This window comes from Acipenser ruthenus, chromosome 19 (genome assembly GCF_902713425.1).
Source record: "Acipenser ruthenus chromosome 19, fAciRut3.2 maternal haplotype, whole genome shotgun sequence".
In the NCBI taxonomy this organism is placed as follows: Eukaryota; Metazoa; Chordata; class Actinopteri; order Acipenseriformes; family Acipenseridae; genus Acipenser; species Acipenser ruthenus.
In genome coordinates this window covers 3703704-3726590 of record NC_081207.1, presented here as the reverse complement: position 1 = coordinate 3726590, position 22887 = coordinate 3703704, and the positions used below count along the sequence as shown (strand labels likewise).

Sequence of the window (22887 nt, the reverse complement as noted above, 5' to 3'; positions counted from 1 at the left end):
CAGACAGGTTTGAAGCCAGTATGAGTTTTGTTTCATTTAAAGCTGTAGTGCTCCTCAATGCTGTTCTGTTTTACACAAGACAAGCATTCCTTGGTGTCTGTTTATGACAGTCTTCCTTTAGCCTTCATCCTTGTTGACAGCATATCCCCCAAAGTTTCGACTAAAGGGACACAAGCTTCCTCCTCTTAAAACCTGCCGTTACGGATTCTGTCCCCTGTTGCTGAGATGAGAGGAGGTTAAAAACTCAAGCCCGGCTCTTTTGCATTGTGGTTAAGACGGTCCCCGGTTCACGTCCAGCTTCTGCCCTGTTACACCAATGTACAAAATCCAAACAAGCACACGTGGTAAATGTGAAGTCGATTTGTAATGGTATTTTATTTGAAACTGATAGTGAAGAAAGTGTATAGATACTTCAATGCTACACTTCCAGTTCACCCGTTCAACTTCAAGGAGTTGCGTAAAGGAATGTAGTCTCCATAAAGCTTTGTCATATCCGGGTTACTTTTTAAAACTCCAGTGACCTCAATAAATCCCCCAGAGTCAACCTCCAAGTACATCTGGTACAACAGATGTGTAACCTTTAACCTGTCCCCCTACAACACTCTGTTTAAGTGAATGTATGAAATACCACATAGTACTAATGTGCTATTTCTCTATGGGCAGTGTTTCAGGGGGGTTAGTATGCAGAGATTATAGATTGTAAAAGCTGTATTTTTGTGCTGTTAAAAAGTCATAAGGATGTGATGATTGAAACAGGACCCAACGTGAATCTAAGAATCAAGTTAAGTATCAAGTTAAGATAACCGTCATCACTTTTTCTGAAGTTGTGGATATTACCATGCGAAGTGTAGAAAGGTTCCTGTTTTAAGCACTTGAAAGGTTTTCTTAGAAGGGAGTTCCCAGGCATGGATGCACAGTGAAATCCTTTCATTGCTGGTCAGATATTCAGGGGGTTTCTGTTCTGCACAGTGTACAAATCACAGATCTTTATCAAAAGGAGTTTTGTTGTAAGGAGTACATAACCCTCCCACAGTCTCCAGCCTTGTTTCTGAGAAGTGAGTGGGAGACCAGGCAGGGAGCTGTGTCTGTACCCCAGGCATTGCCAGCAAACTCTGTGAAATGTCCCCATGGAGAGGGCATGTAATAAGGCCAGTTCTTAACACATATACAGCAATGTCTTTATGAGCATATGAGTGATGTCTGACCAGGGAAATTTGCAATGTAAGATACAAGTAAGTGTTGAGTATAAATAAACTGTGTGGGTTCGTCTTGCTACTAAGCCTGATCAAATTTAACTTTATTCCGGGCAACACCTATTCAAAAGTGAAATGTTTATTCACATTTTAGCCCATTCAAGACCATTGCAATACAAATAGAAACCATCAAAATGAAGAGACTAAGACAAACTGGTAAATCAAATATTTTCAATTGTGGTATATTCTCAGTCTATACGCCAAACGCAAGGTATTCAAATGTTCTCTCTCGCTGTCCCTTCCCAGGTTTCAGGCACGATGGACAGCATGCAGGGCAGTCTGAAGCAGCACCTGGCCCGACTGGACGAGATCTTTGCAATGCGCGGCGATTACATCCAGACCCTGCGCTTCATACAGCAGATGGCTGACAACATCATCTTGCAGCTGACCGGCCTCCCGGACTGGGGTCAGACCAAAGTAGACCTGGCCAGGATTGCTGACCAGACCAACTACGTGGAGTACTACAGGTGAGTTTGGGGGGAAAAATAGCAGATACACCAAAACACTAGTGTACTCTTTGTGAAAAACCAGTGCCATCATTGTGTCTCTTCTAGTTTCATTTGAGTGGCAGCTAGAAGACCAGATTTTCCACTTCATTAACTATTTGCTTCCAGTACCATTGCCTTTTTAAATTCCAATCAGCTGGCTGTAATGTATGAAATGTCCAGCAGGTGGCGTTTGTGTACTGTATGTGCGTTCCTGTCTAATTGCTTCTTGAGTCCTCTGAAAGGCAGTTTTGATGAAGGTGTTTTATTGAGAGCAGGATCGTACATCACCATGCAGAGATCGAACCGTCTCATTAAATACAGCGATATTGACAACATTATAGCTTTTGCCTTCTTCAGTTTCACAACGTCTGTGGTGATATCCATATGTACAGAGAAAGAGAGACAGATAGATTGAGTAACATACATCAGCACTAAAGCCCAACACAAGGGAAATCATTAGAAACTGCAGATGAATTCCCAGATATCGGCCATTACTTGGAGGGGGAGGGGGGTGACTTGAAGAGTATTATTGGAGCTCAGTTATTTGGATTGTGTAATTAAAAAATGTTCACAATACGCTTCCTCTCGGTTTATTCACTCACATACTCGCGCACACACACGCACACACACACACATACATGTGAAAAAACAGCCATCCCTAATATCCCCCTAGTGATCTTTAATAGTAATCTAGCTTGAAAACTAAAATGATTTTAAAGTAGTAGGCAAAGGTAGCACAAGTATAGGGCAGCTATAATAGTTTCATAGAATTGGGCCACAGTGGGATTTTTACATACCAGCAATATCACAATGGTTAACCTACACATATACATAATCCATTACCTGACAGGGTGTTACCGTACCAGGACAGCTGGGCATTGTTGGTCCCAGATCCAGATGCTGGTGGCCCGTTAATGGTTCTTCTGGGTTTTCTTCAATGGTAACTTTTTTTCTTTGAGTTACACCACATCTCAATCTTATTTCCAAGTCCCTGCTATAAATCAAACAATGAATCTGTGCAGTGGATAATTTTGTCCCGTAGCGGGTATCTAGTATCTGTTCCCAGCACGGATATCCTTACTCTGTATTCTAATCTGATGGGTCTGATTGATTTCTGGGGGCTGAATCACACTCCAAGGACTATGAACTTTAAAACCCTAAAGAGATACAGTAACCACACACAGCGCAGGGAGTGGAGGGCTTTGTAAAGCATGTGTGGGTTGTGGTATCTATCTAAAGGAACAACCCTGTTTTGAATAGAAGAAGTATATTGGTTTTTGAAATTATAGTTTCCAATAGTCTCTTTTTTTGTGTTTGGTAATCTGGTCCTCTTGGACAGAACTTCTAAGTGGCCTTTTAACCCTTCTAGAGCTTTAAATCAATGATACAATTCTATCTGAAATTCTGATCAATCACACAAGAGATACTGGGGTGTTTTTGTCCATTTGTGATTGAGGTATGGTTCCAGGTTGAGTGTTGTGTCTATTTATGCAAAAGGAGAGCTGTGCAACATAATTAGAACCTCCTCCTATTTCTGTTCTGAATGCCCCTTCATCTAATCTCCATTTGTGACCCCTGGTCCTTGTTTCTTTTTTCAGGCTGAAAAAGTCCCTTGGGTCGACATTGTCAATACCTTTAAGAATTTTGAGAGCTTGAATCAGATTCCTGCATAGTCTTCTTTGTTCAAGACTGAATAGATTCAATTATTTTAGCCTGTCTGCATATGACATGCCTTTTAAACCCAGAATAATTCTGGTCGCTTTTCTTTGCACTCTTTCTAGAGCAGCAAAGAAGCCCCTTCGGTCAGCTTGAGCTGAAATGAAACGCAACAAATAAAAAGAAAGAAAAGTTCTTATGAAAGAAGTTCTACCTCCAGATATGCAACTTTCTTTCTGCTGATCCTTAAAAAGACATTGAGTGGAACTTTCCTTCTCCTCCTCCTCCTCTAGGTGGCTCACTTACCTGCTGCTGCTGATCCTCGACCTGGTCATCTGCCTGGTGGCCTGTCTAGGTCTGGCGAAGCAGTCTCGCTGGCTGCTCACCACGTGAGTGCACATGAAACACGCACACCTCCTACATTCACCTACACTAGATTGTGTATCTGCCAAGTGCCCTTGTCTGTGTTTCCATTTCCGTCTCTATTTTACTATACTTTATGACTCGAGTTACTATGTGACTCCATGTACACTCGGACAGTTTGCGACAGTACAGGCTTTTCAACTCCCACCCAATGCATTGTGGTACGTTTTACCTGTCTGTGGTACCTGTCACATGGTAACCCTATTCATGACCGCTTACTATGCTTTTACTACATTTTACGTCAGTGATGAGGGGATTACCTCCGGTCCGGCAGCTTAGCGTTTAGCATTCACTACAGCAGGCTGCTTGGCATCTGAGTGTCCATCTGAGTGTCCATCTGGGAAACACACTTCCCGCTGGCCTGCTGTGTGAACTTGCAGTGTCGTTCTGGTGGATGGAGCAGGTTCAGCAGCAGGCGTCACTCTCCCCCTTGACCTCTCTCTCCAGAATGATGACGTTTGGGGTCCTGACCCTGATCCTGAGCTGGGCGTCGCTGGGGGTGGACACAGCTACAGCAGTTGTGAGTATTTTGTATTATGTACATTGTTGGTTGAATGAATACCTGCATATGGGTTTCAATAATGGCACAGTGTGTGTGTGTGTGTGTATATATATATATATATATATATATATATATATATATATATATATATATATATATATCCAAATGCAATCACTCATGTTCTTGTCTTTTCGTTTTAAAAATAGTTTTGCTTCAGCTTAAACTAAACCGAACACTTCAGCATAATAAGAGACTTGTTCTACTAATGCTAGATGAGCAATGTGTTTTATTTCCACTTCTAAAAAGGCAATGCTGATGCGTTGGTGAACTCTGTGTGTGTGAGCTGCTGTGCACAGATGAAGTAAGCTTGTCACATAGTTTACAGCCAGGATCTCTTTCTCCAGCGCTGATATTACTGCGATTGAGCTCTGTGCTGCTGCTCCCTTTTACATGTTGACACTTTTAAACATGCATTGTTTCCAAATTGGAAGGGTAATGGACTCAAATATATGGGGAAACTAAAGTAAAGAGGGAGGATCGCAGGTTTGCTGTTATCAGCATTAGCAAGGTCTCTGGGATTTTGTTTCCATTAGCTGCGGTGGGGAATCTAGCTTTGTGTGGGAAGGGGGTGGGGGGGGAGCTTTACTTATGCGATTTATCTGTATGGTACCACACTGAGCAGCCTGATAAAAACCAGCCCAGATAGTGAGAGGAGTAACTCTGGTGTTCTGGGGATTAATGACTTGGAAAGAAGGCATGATTTTATTGAAGTGAAGAGTATGTGATTACTAGGCTAAACACTGTCTGTCTGTCTGTGCTGTCCCAGAAGGCTTCAGTCCTCCGTCCCCAGTCCTCAGTGTTGTCCCCACAAAACAATGTTGAAGGTATATAGTTTCCTTTAAGGTTTGACATGATTTATGTGAGAAGTGTAATTTGCCACTGTGGAAAACTTCTCATTCATCTTCAAACCCCAGAGGAATGACACAATTCGCAGTCAGGCTTGATAAACGGGAGCGTGCGTGGGTGATGGAGAACCTGTCCCAGAATCCCGCGTTCCGATCACTTTAGCGTCTCTGGGGTCAGAGTTCAGGCCAGAGGAAACGGCAGCAGGATGTTATTTATCAAGAGTGCTTTATTTGTTGAGTCCTGTGAATGGATTAGTCAGCTGGGCCCGTGTAATTTGATTTCAGTCTTCCCACAGTGCAGTGGATTTGTGCCGATTGCTGCTCTCCACAGAGATTAAGAAAAGCTGACCGCTTTGTGGTGAGCAGCAATCGCCTCAAACCCAAATAGCTGGGTTTAATTTAACTGTTGCAATTGGAATGGGCAATTAGCCCAAAACCACTGATCCTCGCATGGCTGTCCCCACCTGCTTGCTGTGTAGCGCTCAGTCTCAACAGAAAGGGGTATTTTACTTTCATTACCCAAAGTCATAGGTCTGGGTGTTTGTGTGTAGCAGCTGTCAAGCTTTCTCTATACACCCTGGGATACCATTTTGGGAGGCAGGATTTATGAGCACAGTGTTCGAGAATCAGAGTTCTTAGCTGAACATCATTGCTGGCCTGATTTTCAAAGCTTTTACATGCACTGCAAACAGCTGTCCAGAAACCAATTGCATTTCTGAACAGTTTGTTCAAGTGGTAGCAGTTGGCAAAGCAGATTAGACACTGTGACATACAGAGAGCAGGAGAGCTGGAGATTCCTATCAGATCAGTGGCATTCAGTGTTACAGCTGGACCACTGACCGGCAGGTCAAGCCTTGCTTATAGTTTATTGGACCTGCTCCATATATAACTCTGGTTCTAATGTATAACTTTTACATACCAAGTTCTATAGGCACTGCCTACATATTACAATTGCTCTGCTATTTATAAAAGCAATTGAACGTTAGACAAGGTTACGGGAAGTTGCAAAGTTGTGATACTTACAGTCTGCATTTCCAAGCTTCAGGCACCGGTTATTAAACGTGAATTAAATATATTGCTTGGTAAATGACATTAGCATTAGTGTTTAGAAGGAAAGATTCAATTCCAGCTTTGCATTTAGCCTTGCCTGCTGCAGGATTCAATGTGTGATCCAATAGCACTTGTGTTTCTGTTTCCTCAAAGGCACCTCTTGAGAGGCTGAGTAGCCATTAGTGTTAACTGTTTCTCTTCACAGGGCACCAGTGACTTCTGTGTGGCTCCAGACAAGTTCATCATGAACCTGACTCACAGTGGAATCAGCACAGGTAGGGGAAGCTCACAGTCTTTCGCGTGATGTCCTCTTTCATTTCTGTTGAAGATGTATTGGGGTTGGAAAAGGAGGGGTTTTGCATGAGAGTAAACTGTGTGTTGTGTTGTTTTACAGTGCTGTCTCTCTCACTGTCTCTTGCAGATATTGTGCATTATTACCTGTACTGCAGCCAGAGCATGCCTAACCCCTTCCAGCAGGTACAGTATCTCACACCTCTTCTGATTTTGCATTTTACAGTTTCATTATACAGCAAGTAGATCTCTTTAAAGTGACAGAGGCACAAATGTATTGAAGTACAACTTCCAGGGTACAGAAGTGAGGAAATACTGAGACATAACACGAGAGGGGAAAGTCTAGGGCATGTGGCCTTAGAGGGTGCCATCAGCCACCATGTTGCCCAAATGGGAGAAACGTTAGGCACTGTTCCAGTCGCAGCTCCTTTTCTATCATCCTAGCTGTGATGTTTTGGTGGCGGCCCCTATGGTCTGATGCACCACTGCTATTCGTGGAAGGGGAGTGTACATGCATCTTAAAATGCTTTTGGGAATGTCCTAACAAGGTAAAGCGTGCCAGTTAGGGGTGTGCTGATGCCTGTATCCGTAATTGCCTTTAAGAAGGTCTGTGCATTATCCTTGGGAAAGATATATATACTGCGCCACACAGTCTCCTAAACGAACTGCCGGGCTGGATTGTGATAACTTTCAATATAACTTTGGGGAACTAGGAAAGTGTACTGATTTTATGATGATGACGACTTTACAGCTGTGATTTTATTTTTGTGGTATGAGTCATTTTAATTCTGCATGAACGCATCATTTTCCACTACACACGAGTCATAAGCGTCCTTAAAAAAAAAAAAAAAGGAGAATAAATAGATCTGAGAAAATGTCAGTGCAGGCTCCACAGTAATGTTGTGGTATGCTAAAGCAATACATTAAAAAATGTTCCTTAACCCTCATTATAAAAGAAACATAGTCATTAAAACCACTCTGTTTCTCAGCTAACATCTCATTATGCTGTGCATGCAGACAACACTCGTTAGATCAATAATACAGTAATGGACAGTAATGCAGTCAGAGCCAGTTAACTAGAGCTATCTTCACACTTAACAGCCTAAACCCCAGCAAAGCAACAATTAGAACGCTTTGCTCTCGGAGTTACTCTGTTGCAGTATCGAAGCAGTCTTATTACAGCAAAGGGTGTCTTCAATTTTGTATAGGATTGTGTCTGGTTAAGAACCTTAAAACAGGAAAGAAAATATTTCAGAATGACAAATTAATCCCCACAGTGGAGGTCTATCCGTTTACCTCAGATGCTCTCTGTCTGAGTTTGGGATTACAGCATGTTGCACTGGCACTTCCTGAGTAAAGAGTAAGGTGACCATGTGACCAGGACAGTCTGTGACACTGCACCTGGCTTGTTCTAGCAACACTCCCCACCTTTCAATACAGTATCCTTGAACAGGCTGATGGAGCCACCTGCTGGTCTGAATATAGTATTTAATCACCGGATGGAGTTGATCTGTAAAGCAGTAGTTGGGTGGTTTTTAATGTTTAAATGTCTGTTAGTAAACAGATGGTCCTGACTCTGTGTGTGTGTGTGTGTGTGTGTGTGTGTTCATGGACTCCCCTAGGCATTGACAATCTACCAGCGTTCAGTGACCACCATGCAGATCCAGATTCAAGGGCTGCTCCAGTTTGCAGTGCCCATGTTCCCCACTGCAGAGGTAAGTCTGGTACACCCCCAGCGGGAGGGTAACAGTGCACCTGTGCCACACTAATGTGCGTCTATATACATACATACATATAAACTTACACACACTAAACACAAAATTGCATGTTTACTTGTACTGTTTAAAGGTAAAATATACAAACCTTTCGGCTAGTGCCTTTTTCACTAAATTTGTTATGCTTTTCAAGTTATGGACTGTTTTAAAATTTTAAAAAATGTAAATAATTTAAACAGAGTAGGATATTAGCCGTAATATAGATGCTCCCTTGAGAAAGAAAGATAGATAGATAGATAGATCGATAGATATAATTTTTTTCTGAAAAGATCCACTCTCACACCTTTGCTCTGGTCAGTGGAGTCATTGCTGTCAGTGTTGTGTGTGTTTCTGCAGAGAGATTTGCTGGGGATTCAGAAGCTGTTGAACAGTTCTGAAGCCAGCCTGCACCAGCTCACTGCCCTGCTGGACTGCCGGAGCCTGCACAAGGTAAAAGCACCCTCTGCCTTCACAGAGACCGAGCACAGGGTCTTGGTAGGGATGATAATTCGGTTGGACTTGTGGATGCGTGATTTGATTGGCCACTTGTTGTGAGTGGGTGTGTTGATTGGCCGCGTGGTGCGGTGGCTGTGTTTGATTGGCCGCGTGTTGTGGGTGGGTGATTTGATTGGCTGCGTGGTGAATAAGTGTGTCTCGCTGTGCTAGGACTACCTGGACGCTCTGATCGGTGTGTGTTACGATGGGGTCGAGGGGCTGCTGTATCTCAGCCTCTTCTCACTGCTGGCAGCCACTGCCTTCTGTGCCATGCTGTGTGCCATCCCCCGCGCCTGGAGACACTTTGATAACAGGTACAGTAACCAGCAACCCTCTCTTCCACTTACAACCTGCAATAGCCCTATACTCCCTTCTAAAAGTTTTCCCATGCTTTTCCCATGGTTATACCATGCATTTGTCACATTTATTAATATGCTTTACTTTACCTTGCAATGCTTACTGATGCTTTCACTATGCTCTATTGCACTTTGCTCTGCTTTTACTATGGGAAACTTGTATAAAAGCTGTGCCTCCATCCCATTGGAGCACTATGATAATCCCAGTGTACTACCCTGAAGAAAACCCTGCAGCTTTCTATGTGCCACCGATAGTTTAGACCATTAATAAAGATCCATTGCCAGTGTAGTTCCAGTGGCTCTGGGTTGTAGATCACTATTTAAGAGTTTTATATCTATCTCCCCAGGGATCGTGATTATGATGACATCGACGAGGAGGACCCCTTCAACCCCCAGGCGCGGCGCATCGCAGCCCACAATCCCGTGCGGGGACAGATCCACAGCTTCTGCAGCTACAGCAGCAGCATGGGCAGCCAGAGCAGCCTGCAACCCCCAGCACAGGCCGTGTCTAACGCACCCGTCTCCGAGTACATGTGAGTGTGTCGCCAGAGTACACCGCCGCCTGGCAAAACAAGTCAGCTGACTCCCAGAATGAAATCATGAAACGGTTTGGGTAGCTCGGTGGTTAGAGAGCTGGGCTGCAGTGTGGAGGTCGTGGGTTTCAGTGCTGGGCTGCAGTGTGGAGTGTTTTGGGTTTGACTGCTTTTTAATTGTCTGTTTGTTGTCTGCAGGAACCAGTCGGTGCTGTTCGGAGGGAACCCTCGCTATGAGAACGTTCCCCTGATAGGGAGAGGCTCCCCTCCCCCCTCGGTGCGTTGGGTCCCAGAGGCCAAGTCCTTCCTCTGATCACACCTGCTTATCGCTCCTCTTGTTAGGCACACAGCCACAGCACTAGAGAAAGTGTCTCACTCGAGGTGTAGGACGCAGGACACACACACACACACACACAACCCCCTTTAGGACACTCCCTCTTTATACTCCCCAATGGCACAGTTATGGAGCATTAACACTAGAAAAACCGACCGTTCTATAACTGGGCCCAATGTTACTGCCAATGAAATGCTCATCTCATTGTAGACCCCTAGTGTTACCATTGCCCCTCGGGACAGAACCATCGCCATTGAAGATCATTTAAGAGTACTGCTGTTCTCATTCATGCATGTATTTATTTATTTATTTATTTATTTATAATAATTATTGTATTTAGTTTTGAGCATCCAACCTTTCAGTTGAAAGCATTTGAGGTATAATCCTTGCCATGTTGCCTCCTGTGTACTAAGTATTGCTGCAAATCAAGCTATAAGGGGAAGTGATGGAGAAGCACTACTTCTTAAGTTTTTTTTTGCCACGTTTGGTGGGCTGTGATTATAACGGGAGTGGCCAAGTTTTCCTGTGACTAGGCGCTCGGAGGGGTCTGATGAAATGCCAATGTCCCTTTAAGACACAGTACCTGAGCCCCCCTCCTCTCCCCCGCCACTTTGCTCTTCTGTTTTCAGCTAATAGCGCTTTTGTATTTTTGTTTGTTTGTTTGTTTTTTCAACTTTTTGTGGAGCTAATCTCCCAGCCATTTAAAAAAAGAGTAAGTTCAACTTTTCTCTGAATGTTGTTGTAACAGAAAACTCATCATTTCTTAATTTTTGTTATCTTTCGTTATTTTTGTATTTCATTTTGTTGATTTTTTTTTCTTTCCCACAGTTTGGTGCCTGTCTTGTTTTTCATCTCATATCACATTTCTGCATGGAATGAATACATTATTTACTTTATTTATTTATCACTTGCTTTATATATATATGTGTGTGTGTGTGTGGGTTGAGAGGGGACAGGGATAGCAAAGTACAGATTCACTTGGTGCCACTGTGTGCTATGAAAAAAAAAAAAAAAAAACATTTAGCAAAACTGCAAATACAACCTTATGCCTGTCTCCCCTGGGGATCTAAACCGACTCAGGGTTAGACCCCATCATTGTATTCAATCCATTTCATAAAACAACCACAATTCGGTACAATAACCAGCCTCTGCTTGAGAGAGGCCCAGGACTGTGTTGAGGTCAGGACGGGGGTTGTCTTTCCTCGCTTGCTGAGCTGGGAGTCAGTCACAAGTAGACTGTGTCTGCCTACTTGTGACTGGAGCCAGTGCCCTCACCCATCCCCTTTCATGAGCACTACATTCATACATGCTGGGTTTTTGTTTTAATTAGCTCATTAATTTATTTATTGAAGTTTGGCACTATATTAAACCAGTCAATTGTGTCACATGGACAAACAGATTAAAACACCCACAAATAAAATAAACTTGTCAGGAACACAATGTGCAATATCAGCAGTAAACAGCTCCATAAGCACCTTCCCTCACACCCTGCCTCTCTGTTTGTCTCTTTCTTCAGTACTCTCCGAGCATGAGGGCCACTTACCTGTCTGTGACTGAGGACCAGCTGAGGCACACTGGGAGTGATTTGCAGGTGTAGCCGTGCCCTGGGGTCCTCCATCTGTCTGTGACGCTGTCGCCATGAGCACAGTTAATAACCTGCAATCCTGCACTGACAGACTGGCCACTGGGGTGGAGGAGTCGGTGACAAATACTCACTGTTAGGGACAAGCCACTCAGGCTCTTAATGAAATGAGAGTTTAGCTTGAAGGAGGATGGGGGTGGGGGGAGGGGATTTCTGTGTCTTCCCTCTCTGTCAATCTCACTGTGGGGCCGCTATTCTTAATGGGGGCATTTTATTATTTTATTATGTTGATCTGTATAGATATAGAGATGTAGGCCACACTTTAAGAATCTATTTCTAAAATAATTAATCATTACCATTGTAATACTAAGGTCGCCCTAATTACTGTACATGTTCTTATAAAACTGTATTGCTATAGCCAGTAATTATTAATAGGTATCCGATATTGTTTATAACACAGTTATGGGTACGCTGTTGGTTGTATAGTAACAGATCTTTAAACTAAAGTGTTTCCAATATATGCTGTAACAGCGGAGTCACTAGGGCATTTTAAAACCCTCCTAAAAATGCCCTAGTGATCGTTGCTAACTTTTAACTGGAGTAAATTATTAGCAAATCTGGCCAGTCATTCCTGCAGGGGGCAACACTCGCCTCTCAATGGAACTGCAGTCATTAGGTTTGAAATGCAATCAGTGTAGGCACCTGTTCCAAACACAGTGCCATCTTTAATTGCTGTTTTTAGTTTTTTTTGTTTTTTTTAAATTAAAACTATCAAGGTTAATTGCAATAATTTATTGAAAATATGCACATTTTACAGGACTGTTCTTTTATTGCAGAGTTGTATTAAAATGGGAACAGGAAGTCTCCTACAGTGAAATTGCTTCCAGGATAACTAATGAAATAATTTCAAAACTAAAAGGCATTGCAGATTAGCATGTATGTATGCAAGCGTACACAGGTCTGCAGCGTTGGAAAGAGTTTCATCAAAACATTCCTAAACTAATCACTCTTTAATATGTAGCAGTTTTTAAAACCATTAAAAAAAAACACTAAGTAATAAGAAACTTTTAGTTTTTATTCTTTTAATGATTTTTTTAATGTGTGTAAAGGAACAATTGATGCCATCAGTGCTAGAACTTAATGTAATAAGTTATTTAAACTGTGGACACAAAACTGACGTTTCATGTGTACACAAGACCAAGAAATAAAAGGACTGAGCGCTTCGAATGTTGCATGAGATGCTGCAGGTTCACTTCGTTTGAAAGGAAAAATAGTCAAATAATTACGCTGCTAATTTAAATAAACTATCATATTTACACCACAGTCGCTGTACTGAACCTCCACCATTTTGAAACGTCCACCGAGTAAGCGCCTCAGAATGTTAGCTAACGTTACGAAGCGCTCTCTCGGCGTGCAGGTCGTTCAATAGAAAACGTCACGTAACCGTCTGGCGCATGCTGCCGACTGAACGCACCTCAGGCTTCTTGGTTGGGACTGGGACTCTTGAAATGTATTTTTTGTTTACGACTGTAAGTCTCCCTGCATAAGGGCATCTGCTAAGAAATAAATAATAATAATAATAACTTATCAAGTACTCGCACTTGTGGCTTCAATTAATTAACAGCGTGTTAACAGAGTGTTGATGTCTGTTTTAAAAACACAGGTTTATTAGCAAATTTTGAGTTGCAAGTTGAAATTCAATAAGGATTCTGGAGAAGAGTACTTCTCTCGCATGGGCCTACAGACTCCTCCCTATCCAGGTTATTATGACCATGCAGGGGGGTTCACCCCCATCCCCTCCCTCCCTGCCTGCCTGCCTGCCTGGGCCATAACTCTTCTTCAGCACTTCCACGCACTGTAATTCTGAATGACTGTTTGAACTCTTAAAAGCACAAGGCAGACCAAATCTAATCGTGTGCATGACTGGGTCAGGGACCAATGCCATCTTTCCATCAGTCTTCCAAGACCTCCTGGTTTATAAAAACAAAAACGCTGTGTGTGTGTGTGTGTGGCTTCTAATATGAAGCAGTTCAACTCTGATCTGGGCTGCATTGCTACAGTATCAGATGGATAGGAGGCATTAGCCTCTCTCACCAAATTACTGTTATTGGATCTTACAAATGAAATAACCATCTTCCATTGCTGATCTTGGTCTGCCTGTTCATCTTTGGTGTTTTTTTTTTTTTTTTTCCTGTTTACTGAAATGCATTTTTTTCTATTTAGACTTATGTATCCTTTTTATTTCCGAACAATTTCTTTTCTGTAAATATCTTGTATGATATTAACATTGATTTGTAAGTCTGTGTGCCACAAGTGATTTGATATATCAAATATGTAAAGTTTGTCTTGCTAGGATGAAGGTGCATGTCCAATCAGATAGTCAGGTTGCTGGCCTTGCTGTTACCGTGCAGCCAATCAAAAAAAAAAAAAAAAAGAGTAGGCATGTACCTGCGTGCGTCTGTATACAGGGTGGTTGAAAAGCCTTGGATGTATAAAAATGATTCTCTGCACCAAACGTTGTGACACAAGATGTCACTGGGCTTTCATTGCGGAGAAAGCAGCTTAGTGTAACATTGTCACGCAGGACACACAAGACCCCTTGACTGATGGTGTCCTTCAGTTCTGCTGGTTATGTTTTTTTCCACATCAGCAGCTGATTTCATAACCACTGGTCTGTAGAGTTGAGAACCAGCCTAGCAAGTAAGCAGGGTTAAAGCCCAGTAGCCATGACTTATAACATTGGAACCAGTTCAGTAGCCACTGTGGCGGCTGGCCTGTGGACCAGCCTGCTGTTTTCTCCTCCACAGACTCCACAACCTTCACAGAATCACTACAGGTTACCTCAAGTCCTGCTGGGAGCCCTGCCTTTTATGCACACTGGAATGCAATGTGGTAGCTCACAAGTCAAGCCTCAAACTGTCTGTTATCAAAGTTTGTGTGGGGAGTGCAGTATACTGATGTAATGAACAGCAGAGCTGGGTGGAGTTTTTATGCATTATTATTCCAGTACCCCCCCCCCACCCCCCCCCCCCCAAAAAAATTAAAAACTAAAATAAAAACTTTTAATTCGTTACGTGGGTCTGTCATTTTGTGTCTGTGTGTGTACTGTATGTGACTTGAGTTCATGACCCAACGACCACTTGTGGGAGTCATTGGAACAAACGAGAAAATTAGACACCGGGACGGAAGGGCGGTTGTTAAAAGTTTAAACTCGCAACATCCTGTAGTCGTCCTATAGGAGACATTGATAATATTACTATTATAGAATTGACAGCCAATTCATATTGTGCGTCTATTGCAGTAATATTATCTTTATTTAACTTGTGCTCAATTTACAGTATTGGTGTTGCTGTACAGTCTACATGGATATGGCAGTATAAGATTCAAAACATACTAAAATTAAAAACCAGGATATTTTAGGCATACTGAAATCCCGGGACACCTTCCTCAAAACCGGGATAGCGGGGAAAACGGACAGGTGCCAACCCTAGACAGATCCTTAGACCTGGTAGGTCTTAGCTACCTGCTGTTCAGAAGGGTAATGGGAAGCGTTATCTCATTTTACACAACTTATGAGATTTCTTAAAGAAACAAGGACAATGCAGTGTAATACATAAAGTACATTAAAAAGCCATTTCAGTGTTTTATTTACATTTAAATTCCACAATCTTTAAAACAAACAGAACAAACTTTTCATTCTAAAAGTTAAACTGTTTAAAAACCGTGGAAGGTAGAAATAAAGACCATGTTACTAGAAATGTTATGGTTCTCTACGTAAGTCACATTAATAACTAACTGTATAGCACTGCTTTACAGGACTGTGTGTCTGTTTTTAAGGGCCACAAATTTTTTCACTGTAAATATTAGCCCCGCTAATGACGTGAAGAGGTGGGTCTTAAGAGTTGCTAGGATACGGTAAACTAATGCGTGCAGAGTTTGTGGACGTTTCAGAACTGGAAAAACCAACGGAAATTTGCAATATATTTTTTAAAAAAAGTCTTTAAAAACAAAAACTCCAGCACACATAGCAGCGACAGAAACAGGTAAGAATGAGCAAGAATTAAAATAATGTCGCTTTTCTTTTAATATTATTTAAAAATAAATAAAAAATAAAAAAAACATTTGCTTTCAGCCAAGGCCTTCGAAAATATACACTCTCGTGGCACAAGTTAGACTTACAACTGTTGTATTGAAAATATTTCGCTGGTGCTGTGTTAATTTTTTACCAGGTCCCAGTTTGTTCAGTTGCTCCCAAAACAGGTTTACATGGAAATAAAATCAGGGATAATATTAACGGAGTGCAACACTACCAGTAGAAAATCTACTGGGGTTTCCCATTACCAGTACAAATTCTACTGCTCCTAAGAAGCCTCCAAAAATACTGCAGCCAGTAGTTTAACATCAAGACTGAAGAAAGAGAAATACTTCTAATTTATTAACTTTAAGTTTAGAGAAAGTGAAATGGGTGGTTAGGGGCCTATATTAAGTAAGAATTTGTTTTGTGCAGCTACTGGCAGCAACAGAACCATGCAGCTGCCTTAGTGCCAATAAAAATCATACTGGTAGTAACATTTTCCTAATATTAAAGCTATCCCATTAAGATGAAAAAGTCAGCCTGACAACTGTTATTTTACTGGTGCTGAATTCATATTTTCAAAACGTAAAAAAAAAAAAAAAAAAAAAAAAAAAAATGCCATGGCTAACCTAATATTTCTCCCATGCTTTTTCCAGTGTGTGCTATAACAGTATCTAAAACATTTTACTAGGAAGTCATACAGTATATAATTTTCCTATATAATCTGTTATACATGTATGTACATTTCATAAATAAACCCTTTACATTTTTGCAACTATTATTTAGTTATTTATGTATTATTTTTTTATTGTTAGGTTTTCATAAAATAATTTGAAAGGCATTTGATTATTGTTATGTAATCTTAACTATTTTTATTTTTTAATATATATTAAACTGTATCTTTTGATGCTGGCTGTGTAACCGATAAGGAAATATTAAAATAAAAAACATTTAACTGCTACTTAGTAACCAGCAAGTTAGTCTAGCAAAATGGTGAGCATGTGTTAAAAGCTATAACATATAGCCTAGTACATAGTCAATAACTTGCAAACAGTGGCATATGTTTCCGTATCTTGACCCGAAACTGAAGCCCTGATCTGTGTTTCTGGCTCAAGCAGTCGTCATGGAGATTGTGTATGTGTACACAAAGAAGCGCAGCGAGTTCGGACGACAATGTAACTTCTCAGACCGTCCGGCTGAGCTGCACGTGGACATCCTCCCAGATCCCAGCCAGATGGACAACTACATCGAGAGAAACCCCTGCGACAACCCCACCCAGTGTGCCCAGGAGATGTCAGAGCATGAGGTCAATTTATTTTCTTTATATTGAGAAAGGTATGGCATTGAAGGCATTGAAAAGTTCTCTATTTGTCCACCAAGCAGGTCCAAGATACCTTGCCTTGGAGGGAACCACCCTTTTTCTTAAGGGGTAAGAGAGTTGATCAGTCTTTATGCCCAATCCGCTGCCAATTAAATGGTTCCACAGTCACAACATTAATACTTTATTGGTATTGGTATGTTTATTGGTTTGCAGGTGAACACAGAGCGCTTTCAGACTGAAACGCGAGGGATAAACCATGTGGAGGGGGGCTGGCCAAAGGATGTCAACCCACAAGAGATGGAGCAGACTATTCGCTACAGGAAGAAAGTGGAGAAGGACGAGAACTACGTCAATACTGTCTTGCAGCTGGGTAGCGTGAGTACTGCTGGGGGGGAAAAAGACAGGATGATTGCAACAAGCTGATATGTACAGCTAACCCTCATATGATATAAGACTGGCTATAACTTTGTTAGCACTTCAGGTGCAGCTGTGCATGTAGACATACACATATATGTACTATGTATTGGATACAGTGAGTAATGATATGATGAGGTACTGTTTTCCCTGCCTCCCGCAGCTGATGGAACACTGCATCAAGCAGAACACCGCCATTGATATTTACCAGCAGTACTTTGAGGAGGAGGAAGTATCAGAAGGTGCTGAGGAGCAGCCTTCAGCAAAGACCATCAACGTCTTCAGGTACCATAGATGTGTGTGATGCAGTAAGTAGAGGTGGGGGCATAGGAAGAAGGGTGCACTAGTGGTTAGATTTGAGGAACAAGAAGCAGTTAAGCCAAATTTTTTAAGTTGACGGACTGGGAAGAAGGGTAGCCAAATGGTTAGGGCTACATTTGTTTTTATAGTTTGAACAGAGTAACAATTGTCTGGTTGTTTGAATCCTCCTGAACTTGTGTTTTTGTCCCCATAAAGAGACCCAAATGAGATCAAGCGCACTGCCACTGGCCTGTCGTGGCACCCCGATGGTGCAAAGAAGTTGGCAGTTGCATATTCTTCTCTGGAGTTCCAGAGGGCCACCAAGGACATGAGTTTCGACTCCTACATATGGGACATTGGTGAGGAGCCAGCATCCACTTACTATAGCAAGCCCACCGACTGGGGACTTAATCTCTAGTTCTGCCTTGAACATTAAAGGATATAATCAGCTTAAGATTTCAAATGAGATGCAACACAACAATAGTAATCTTTTACAAAATGACCAAAAAAAAATGTATGCATACTTAAGAAATCTCTCTCCCCTGGAGTAGAGACCTACAGTATATATTCAAATGTTTAGTCACTGTTCTCAGTTTGTTGTGACTTTTCTGGTTTACATTACACATACTTACAGTGAGCATGTACAATACAGAAGTGCATATGGTAACTTACATGTCGCTGTGTCCTGTACAAATGAAAAGAGGTGCCAGTTGCTGTTTCACTGTAGATACCCCTTATGTTACCACCACAGAAAACCCAGACAAACCTGAGATGACCCTGAAACCAGTGTCCCCACTCGTCTGTCTGGAGTACAACCCCAAAGACTCTCACATTCTGATTGGCGGCTGTTACAATGGGCAGATTGGTGAGAAATGTTTTACTCTGCATACTTCCTCCTTGTATCCATTTCCACTGTACTTGTTTTAACTACTTTTAAGATGTAGATGATAACTTTTAAGATTATTATTTCAACAATTTAAATTCCTGGAAGTTGGTGGCAGTTGTTGGCAAATATTGTAATTGCATTTATATAAAAGAGAATATTCTCCAATCCACATTTTCTGCTCACCCCTCGTCTTTGTGTAGATATTGGGTTTTCTTCATCCACTTTATCCACTGTTCTCTCTCTCTGGGCAGCTTACTGGGACACTCGCAAGGGGAGCCAGCCAGTGGAGATGTCCACAATTGAGCACAGCCACAGAGACCCTGTCTACAAAGTGATCTGGTTACAGTCAAAGACAGGCACAGACTATTTCTCTGCATCAACTGATGGACATGTAAGTTGCCTTTTCTGACTAGATATATCCTGGTCTTTAGCAGAATCATCGTTATGGTCACTGTAGACAGATCTTAACAGTGCAGATCTGATTGAATCAAGCGAGGTCTAAATCATTGTTTTGTCCTAGGCAGCCCCCAAATTATAGACATTTGTAGTTACAGTAGACAATTAGCAACCCATACCATTATAAACCTGTGTCATATCGAGATTTGTTTTTTTATTGTTCACATTTGCAGGTTCTGTGGTGGGATATTCGGAAGATGAGCGAGCCTACGGAGAAACTGATACTTGACCCGAGCAAGAAGGGGAACCTAGACAATGCACTAGGAGCCATCGCTCTGGAGTTTGAGACCACAATGGTGAGACCCCTACTGTCTTTCTCAATCTCTCGTTCTGTCCGTATGGGTCAGAGGTTCTCTGCTGCAAAGTGGCTGACTTGGCATTTGTTTATTGATAATTTCTATGTTTACACAGCCAACAAAGTTCATGGTGGGAACAGAGCAGGGGCAGGTGGTATCGTGCAACAGAAAAGCAAAGACCCCCGCAGAAAAGATTGTCTGCACCTACAGTGGCCACCATGGGCCAGTCTATGCCCTGCAGAGGAACCCCTTCTTCCCCAAGAACTTCCTGACTGTGGCCGACTGGACGGCACGCATCTGGTCAGAGGAAATCAAGGAGTCCTCCATCATGTGGACCAAGTAAGGGGCGCTTTAAGGATATATTTACTAAGCTTTTCCTTGAGCACAAAATAAAAAGTTGCTGTAATAACCCTTGTAAGAAGCGTAACAGTAAGTAGCATTGATAACACTTGGCCTCCAGGTGTCACTTACTAAGTTAATATTATTAAGCATGCTATGTAGTTTCTTCACAAGGTTCTTGCGTGCCTGCTGTATGTGCTCACTCACACCTGTTGTGTTTCAGGTACCACATGGCTTACCTGACGGACGGCTGCTGGAGTCCGGTCAGACCCGCTGTGTTCTTTACCACTAGGATGGACGGCACACTGGATGTGTGGGACCTCCTGTTCAAGCAAAACGACCCCACGCTTAGCCTGAAGGTAAACTTTTCCATGATTACAAAACACTCAATCAAAAGACATAGAGAACTTAGAAGAAACTAAGTCCGATAAAAAAATGTTTCCGCTAGTGCCTTCATCAGTGTACCAATTTGAAACGTTTGTCTTCTTGACGTGTTTCACTTGAAGGTAAGTCTTCTCAAACCAAAATCATGTCTCCAGCTCAGGTTTATAACTGTACTAGTTTTAAAGACCTCTACTAGCACTGATCTTGCACTATGTACCTTAGTCCAAGATTAGGGATAATCAGGGTCCGTGCAACCAGCTGTTAAAGGTCCTTCAGGATATTTCGATAGATCAGCCATTCATAAATGCTATACAAGTGGTCATGGTTTGACTCTGAATGTCCTATGATGTGTGGAATATGAACTGCTGGTTTATCCTCAGTGGTTTCAAAATACTTAAACTAAAGCATGTCCCCTCCCCTGTGTTTGCCGGTCACAGGTGTGTGATGAATCCCTGTACTCCCTGCGGCTCCAGGACAATGGGAGGTTCCTTGTCTGCGGCTCCCAGCTTGGCACAACCACACTGCTGGAGATCTCTCCCGGACTGTGCACTCTGCAGAGGAACGAGAAGGCGCTGGCCACTGCGGTAAGAGCAAGGGGCCGGTAAAATGTCAGTTTTTTATTTTGACTTTTTTAAAGTCGAATTCACAACCCCCCAGCCCCATTCTTTTTTCCACAGATGTTTGAGCGGGAGACAAAACGTGAGAAGATTTTGGAGGCACGTCACCGTGAGATGCGCCTAAAGGAGCGCAGCCGCTCAGAGCAGGGCAAGGAGGAGGAGACGAAGGACGTGGACACGGAGGAGAGCAGCGAGGACCTGGTGGCGCGAGCAGAGAAGGAGTTCTTCGAGGTCGTGGAGTTTGAGCTCAAGAAGAGAGAGCGTGAGGAGGAGAAGTCACAAAGCAAAGCTGACAAGGTAAGAGTGGGGTATTGAGAGAAAGACAAGTAGATAAAACACAGCATAGGCAATATAGCACCTCAAAAATGTGCCATTTGCTCTTTGATAACTGGCATTGTTAACTACCAATAAAGGTTACAAGAGAAGAACTACATTTCCATGTAGGATTTTAAATCATTCACATATTAGAATCACAATGGTATAAACCAATACACCCTGGTTATCTGTTTCAGTGCTGGTGTGCTACTATTTGAGAACAAGTAAACTACTACTTCACAATGTCATCAACTCTCAGCATTGTTATTTTAATGGTACCGATGCATTACATGTTTTTAAAGGCATTCAAAGATTGAGAAGACAAACAGACAAGGCCTTCTCGCTGGTTAGATCCGATTCCTGACCTACAGTAATACACACAGCCCTTAATGTTGTTCAGATCACACATGCTCAAAATGTATTTGTTTTTCAGGAGAAGGAGATTTCTGAAGAGAAAGAGGCTGAGGTATGTAATTTGTAAGGTGTTATTTTTTAGTGATCTGGTTAGAAGACTGCTTAGTAGTGATACTACATATAGTATCATTGGATAATTCAAATTTTAGTGCTCAATTTAATTAACTTTTTGCTTGATAAACTATTGCATAGACATTTACAATTATTGCACATTTTATTAATGCAGCTTACAGTGGCCTTTTTCACAGTGCTGACAACTTATTGGCTGAGCTTTTGCACATATCTTGGGAAACACTTGCCTAGTTTTGATTAAACTACTCATGAGCATGTTATGAAATACTCGTCTATGAGCTGTGTATATAGGTCATAGTACCCTGTGTTGTTCATGATACCAATACCTGTAATGTGTTCCTGTATTTGTATCCTTGGTTTGGATATGTATGTTACTGACATATCTTGTTTTTCATGTCATGCAGGATTAATCCTGAAGATTGACCTGAATATGAAAGAAGGAAAAAACTGTAATTTATTTTAAAAGGACTGATGCCAACAGAGCAGACACCACAGCCTTTTCCTCCATGATGCTTGTTTTCACTCTCCTGACAAGCCCCTCAGTGTGGCCCTGTCACCTTTATAGGGGGACCTCCAGACACTCCATTCCTCACTGGACTGAGAGCAAATAAGAAGATTAAGTAATGTTTGAAGCTAACTGAGCAAAGTGTCAGGAGAAAACAAACAAGACACTGCAATCCCCATTGATATATTTCTTTATATATATATGTATGTATTTGTGCTCAATGTATTCACTGTTTATAAATAAAATATAATAAAAGTTCTACAGTCTGCGAATATATATATATTTTCATCATACATCAAGTATGAAGAGATATGTTTAAGGTTACTAATTTATTCCTTCAAGCCCTGCCCTGTACTGTAGAAACTACAGGGAATCGGTTTAGTCCCCATGCCTCAAACCTGCCCCTTCACTGGAGGGGTCACTGTTTCTCTTTATGGGGTGAGGGAGCACTTCCTGCAAAGCTGTGGTGAACTCTATGGTGACTTTATTTCTGATTATACATGGAATTTACGATGAAGAACCCATCAGTGTCACAGATTAGCAACCCTGGCTTATTGAAGTAAGCAGTTCTGCTAAATAAAAAAAAAAACTACCTCTCTTGATGCACTGAAAGTAATTCCCCTGAAATTAAATTTCATATTGAATGGTGTCCTGTTACACAGATCCAGAGAAAGTCACAGTGATTATTCATGCTTTGCATAAATAATAGCATCTGACCTTGCAGATATAACACATTGTCACTTTACTGCAGAGGGCAAGATTCATGCCCTGTATATCTGTCATCTATCATGTATCAATGTCTGACTTGGATAGATACATAGCTAGACGTGCCAAAGGATAAATGCTGTACAATGCAATGCAATTTCTGTTT

General features: G+C 41.9%; 2 protein-coding genes across 6 annotated transcripts in view; both read left to right on the top strand.

Annotated features, from left to right (window-relative positions):
- Positions 1-14675, top strand: part of LOC117424740 (protein tweety homolog 2-like) — a 36603-nt gene extending 21928 nt beyond the window's left edge. The window contains exons 4-14 of one of the 2 annotated variants that reach the window (XR_009307746.1): positions 1500-1720; positions 3691-3786; positions 4268-4340; positions 6483-6552; positions 6699-6754; positions 8191-8283; positions 8680-8772; positions 8989-9131; positions 9521-9706; positions 9905-10752; positions 11557-14675. Coding sequence is in view for 1 of the 2 variants with exons in the window: in XM_034041413.3 (XP_033897304.2) it covers positions 1500-1720; positions 3691-3786; positions 4268-4340; positions 6483-6552; positions 6699-6754; positions 8191-8283; positions 8680-8772; positions 8989-9131; positions 9521-9706; positions 9905-9983; positions 11557-11637 (1191 nt within the window). In the remaining variant the exon portion in view is untranslated. The remainder of the gene's footprint in view (positions 1-1499; positions 1721-3690; positions 3787-4267; positions 4341-6482; positions 6553-6698; positions 6755-8190; positions 8284-8679; positions 8773-8988; positions 9132-9520; positions 9707-9904; positions 10753-11556) is intronic. The other variant, XM_034041413.3, reaches the window with a different exon arrangement.
- An 855-nt stretch (positions 14676-15530) lies between these two features.
- Positions 15531-22265, top strand: LOC117424759 (dynein axonemal intermediate chain 2-like). 4 transcript variants are annotated; one of them, XM_034041449.3, is made up of 14 exons: positions 15531-15665; positions 16816-17003; positions 17232-17393; positions 17596-17717; positions 17949-18091; positions 18484-18597; positions 18870-19009; positions 19248-19370; positions 19486-19709; positions 19933-20068; positions 20531-20677; positions 20771-21007; positions 21459-21491; positions 21916-22265. In XM_034041449.3, the coding sequence occupies exons 2-14, from the start codon at positions 16821-16823 to the stop codon at positions 21919-21921; spliced, it is 1770 nt and encodes a 589-aa protein (XP_033897340.3). In that variant the 5' UTR covers positions 15531-15665; positions 16816-16820; the 3' UTR covers positions 21922-22265. The 4 variants fall into 4 exon arrangements, with proteins under 4 accessions (XP_033897340.3, XP_033897341.3, XP_058848358.1 ...); XM_034041450.3 differs by having other exon boundaries at positions 15537-15665; positions 16813-17003; XM_034041452.3 differs by lacking the exon at positions 15531-15665 and having other exon boundaries at positions 16886-17126.
- Positions 22266-22887: the final 622 nt, after the last annotated feature.

What these genes read in the sequence shown, in the direction of transcription:
- LOC117424759 (XM_034041449.3), top strand. Translation starts at nt 16,821, where the DNA reads ATGGAGATTGTGTATGTGTACACAAAGAAGCGCAGCGAGTTCGGACGA. An exon ending in TGGAGTTTGAGACCACAATG is followed by an intron (nt 19,371 to 19,485) that starts GTGAGACCCCTA and finishes ATGTTTACACAG; the next exon opens with CCAACAAAGTTCATGGTGGG. An exon ending in CACAAAGCAAAGCTGACAAG is followed by an intron (nt 21,008 to 21,458) that starts GTAAGAGTGGGG and finishes TTTGTTTTTCAG; the next exon opens with GAGAAGGAGATTTCTGAAGA.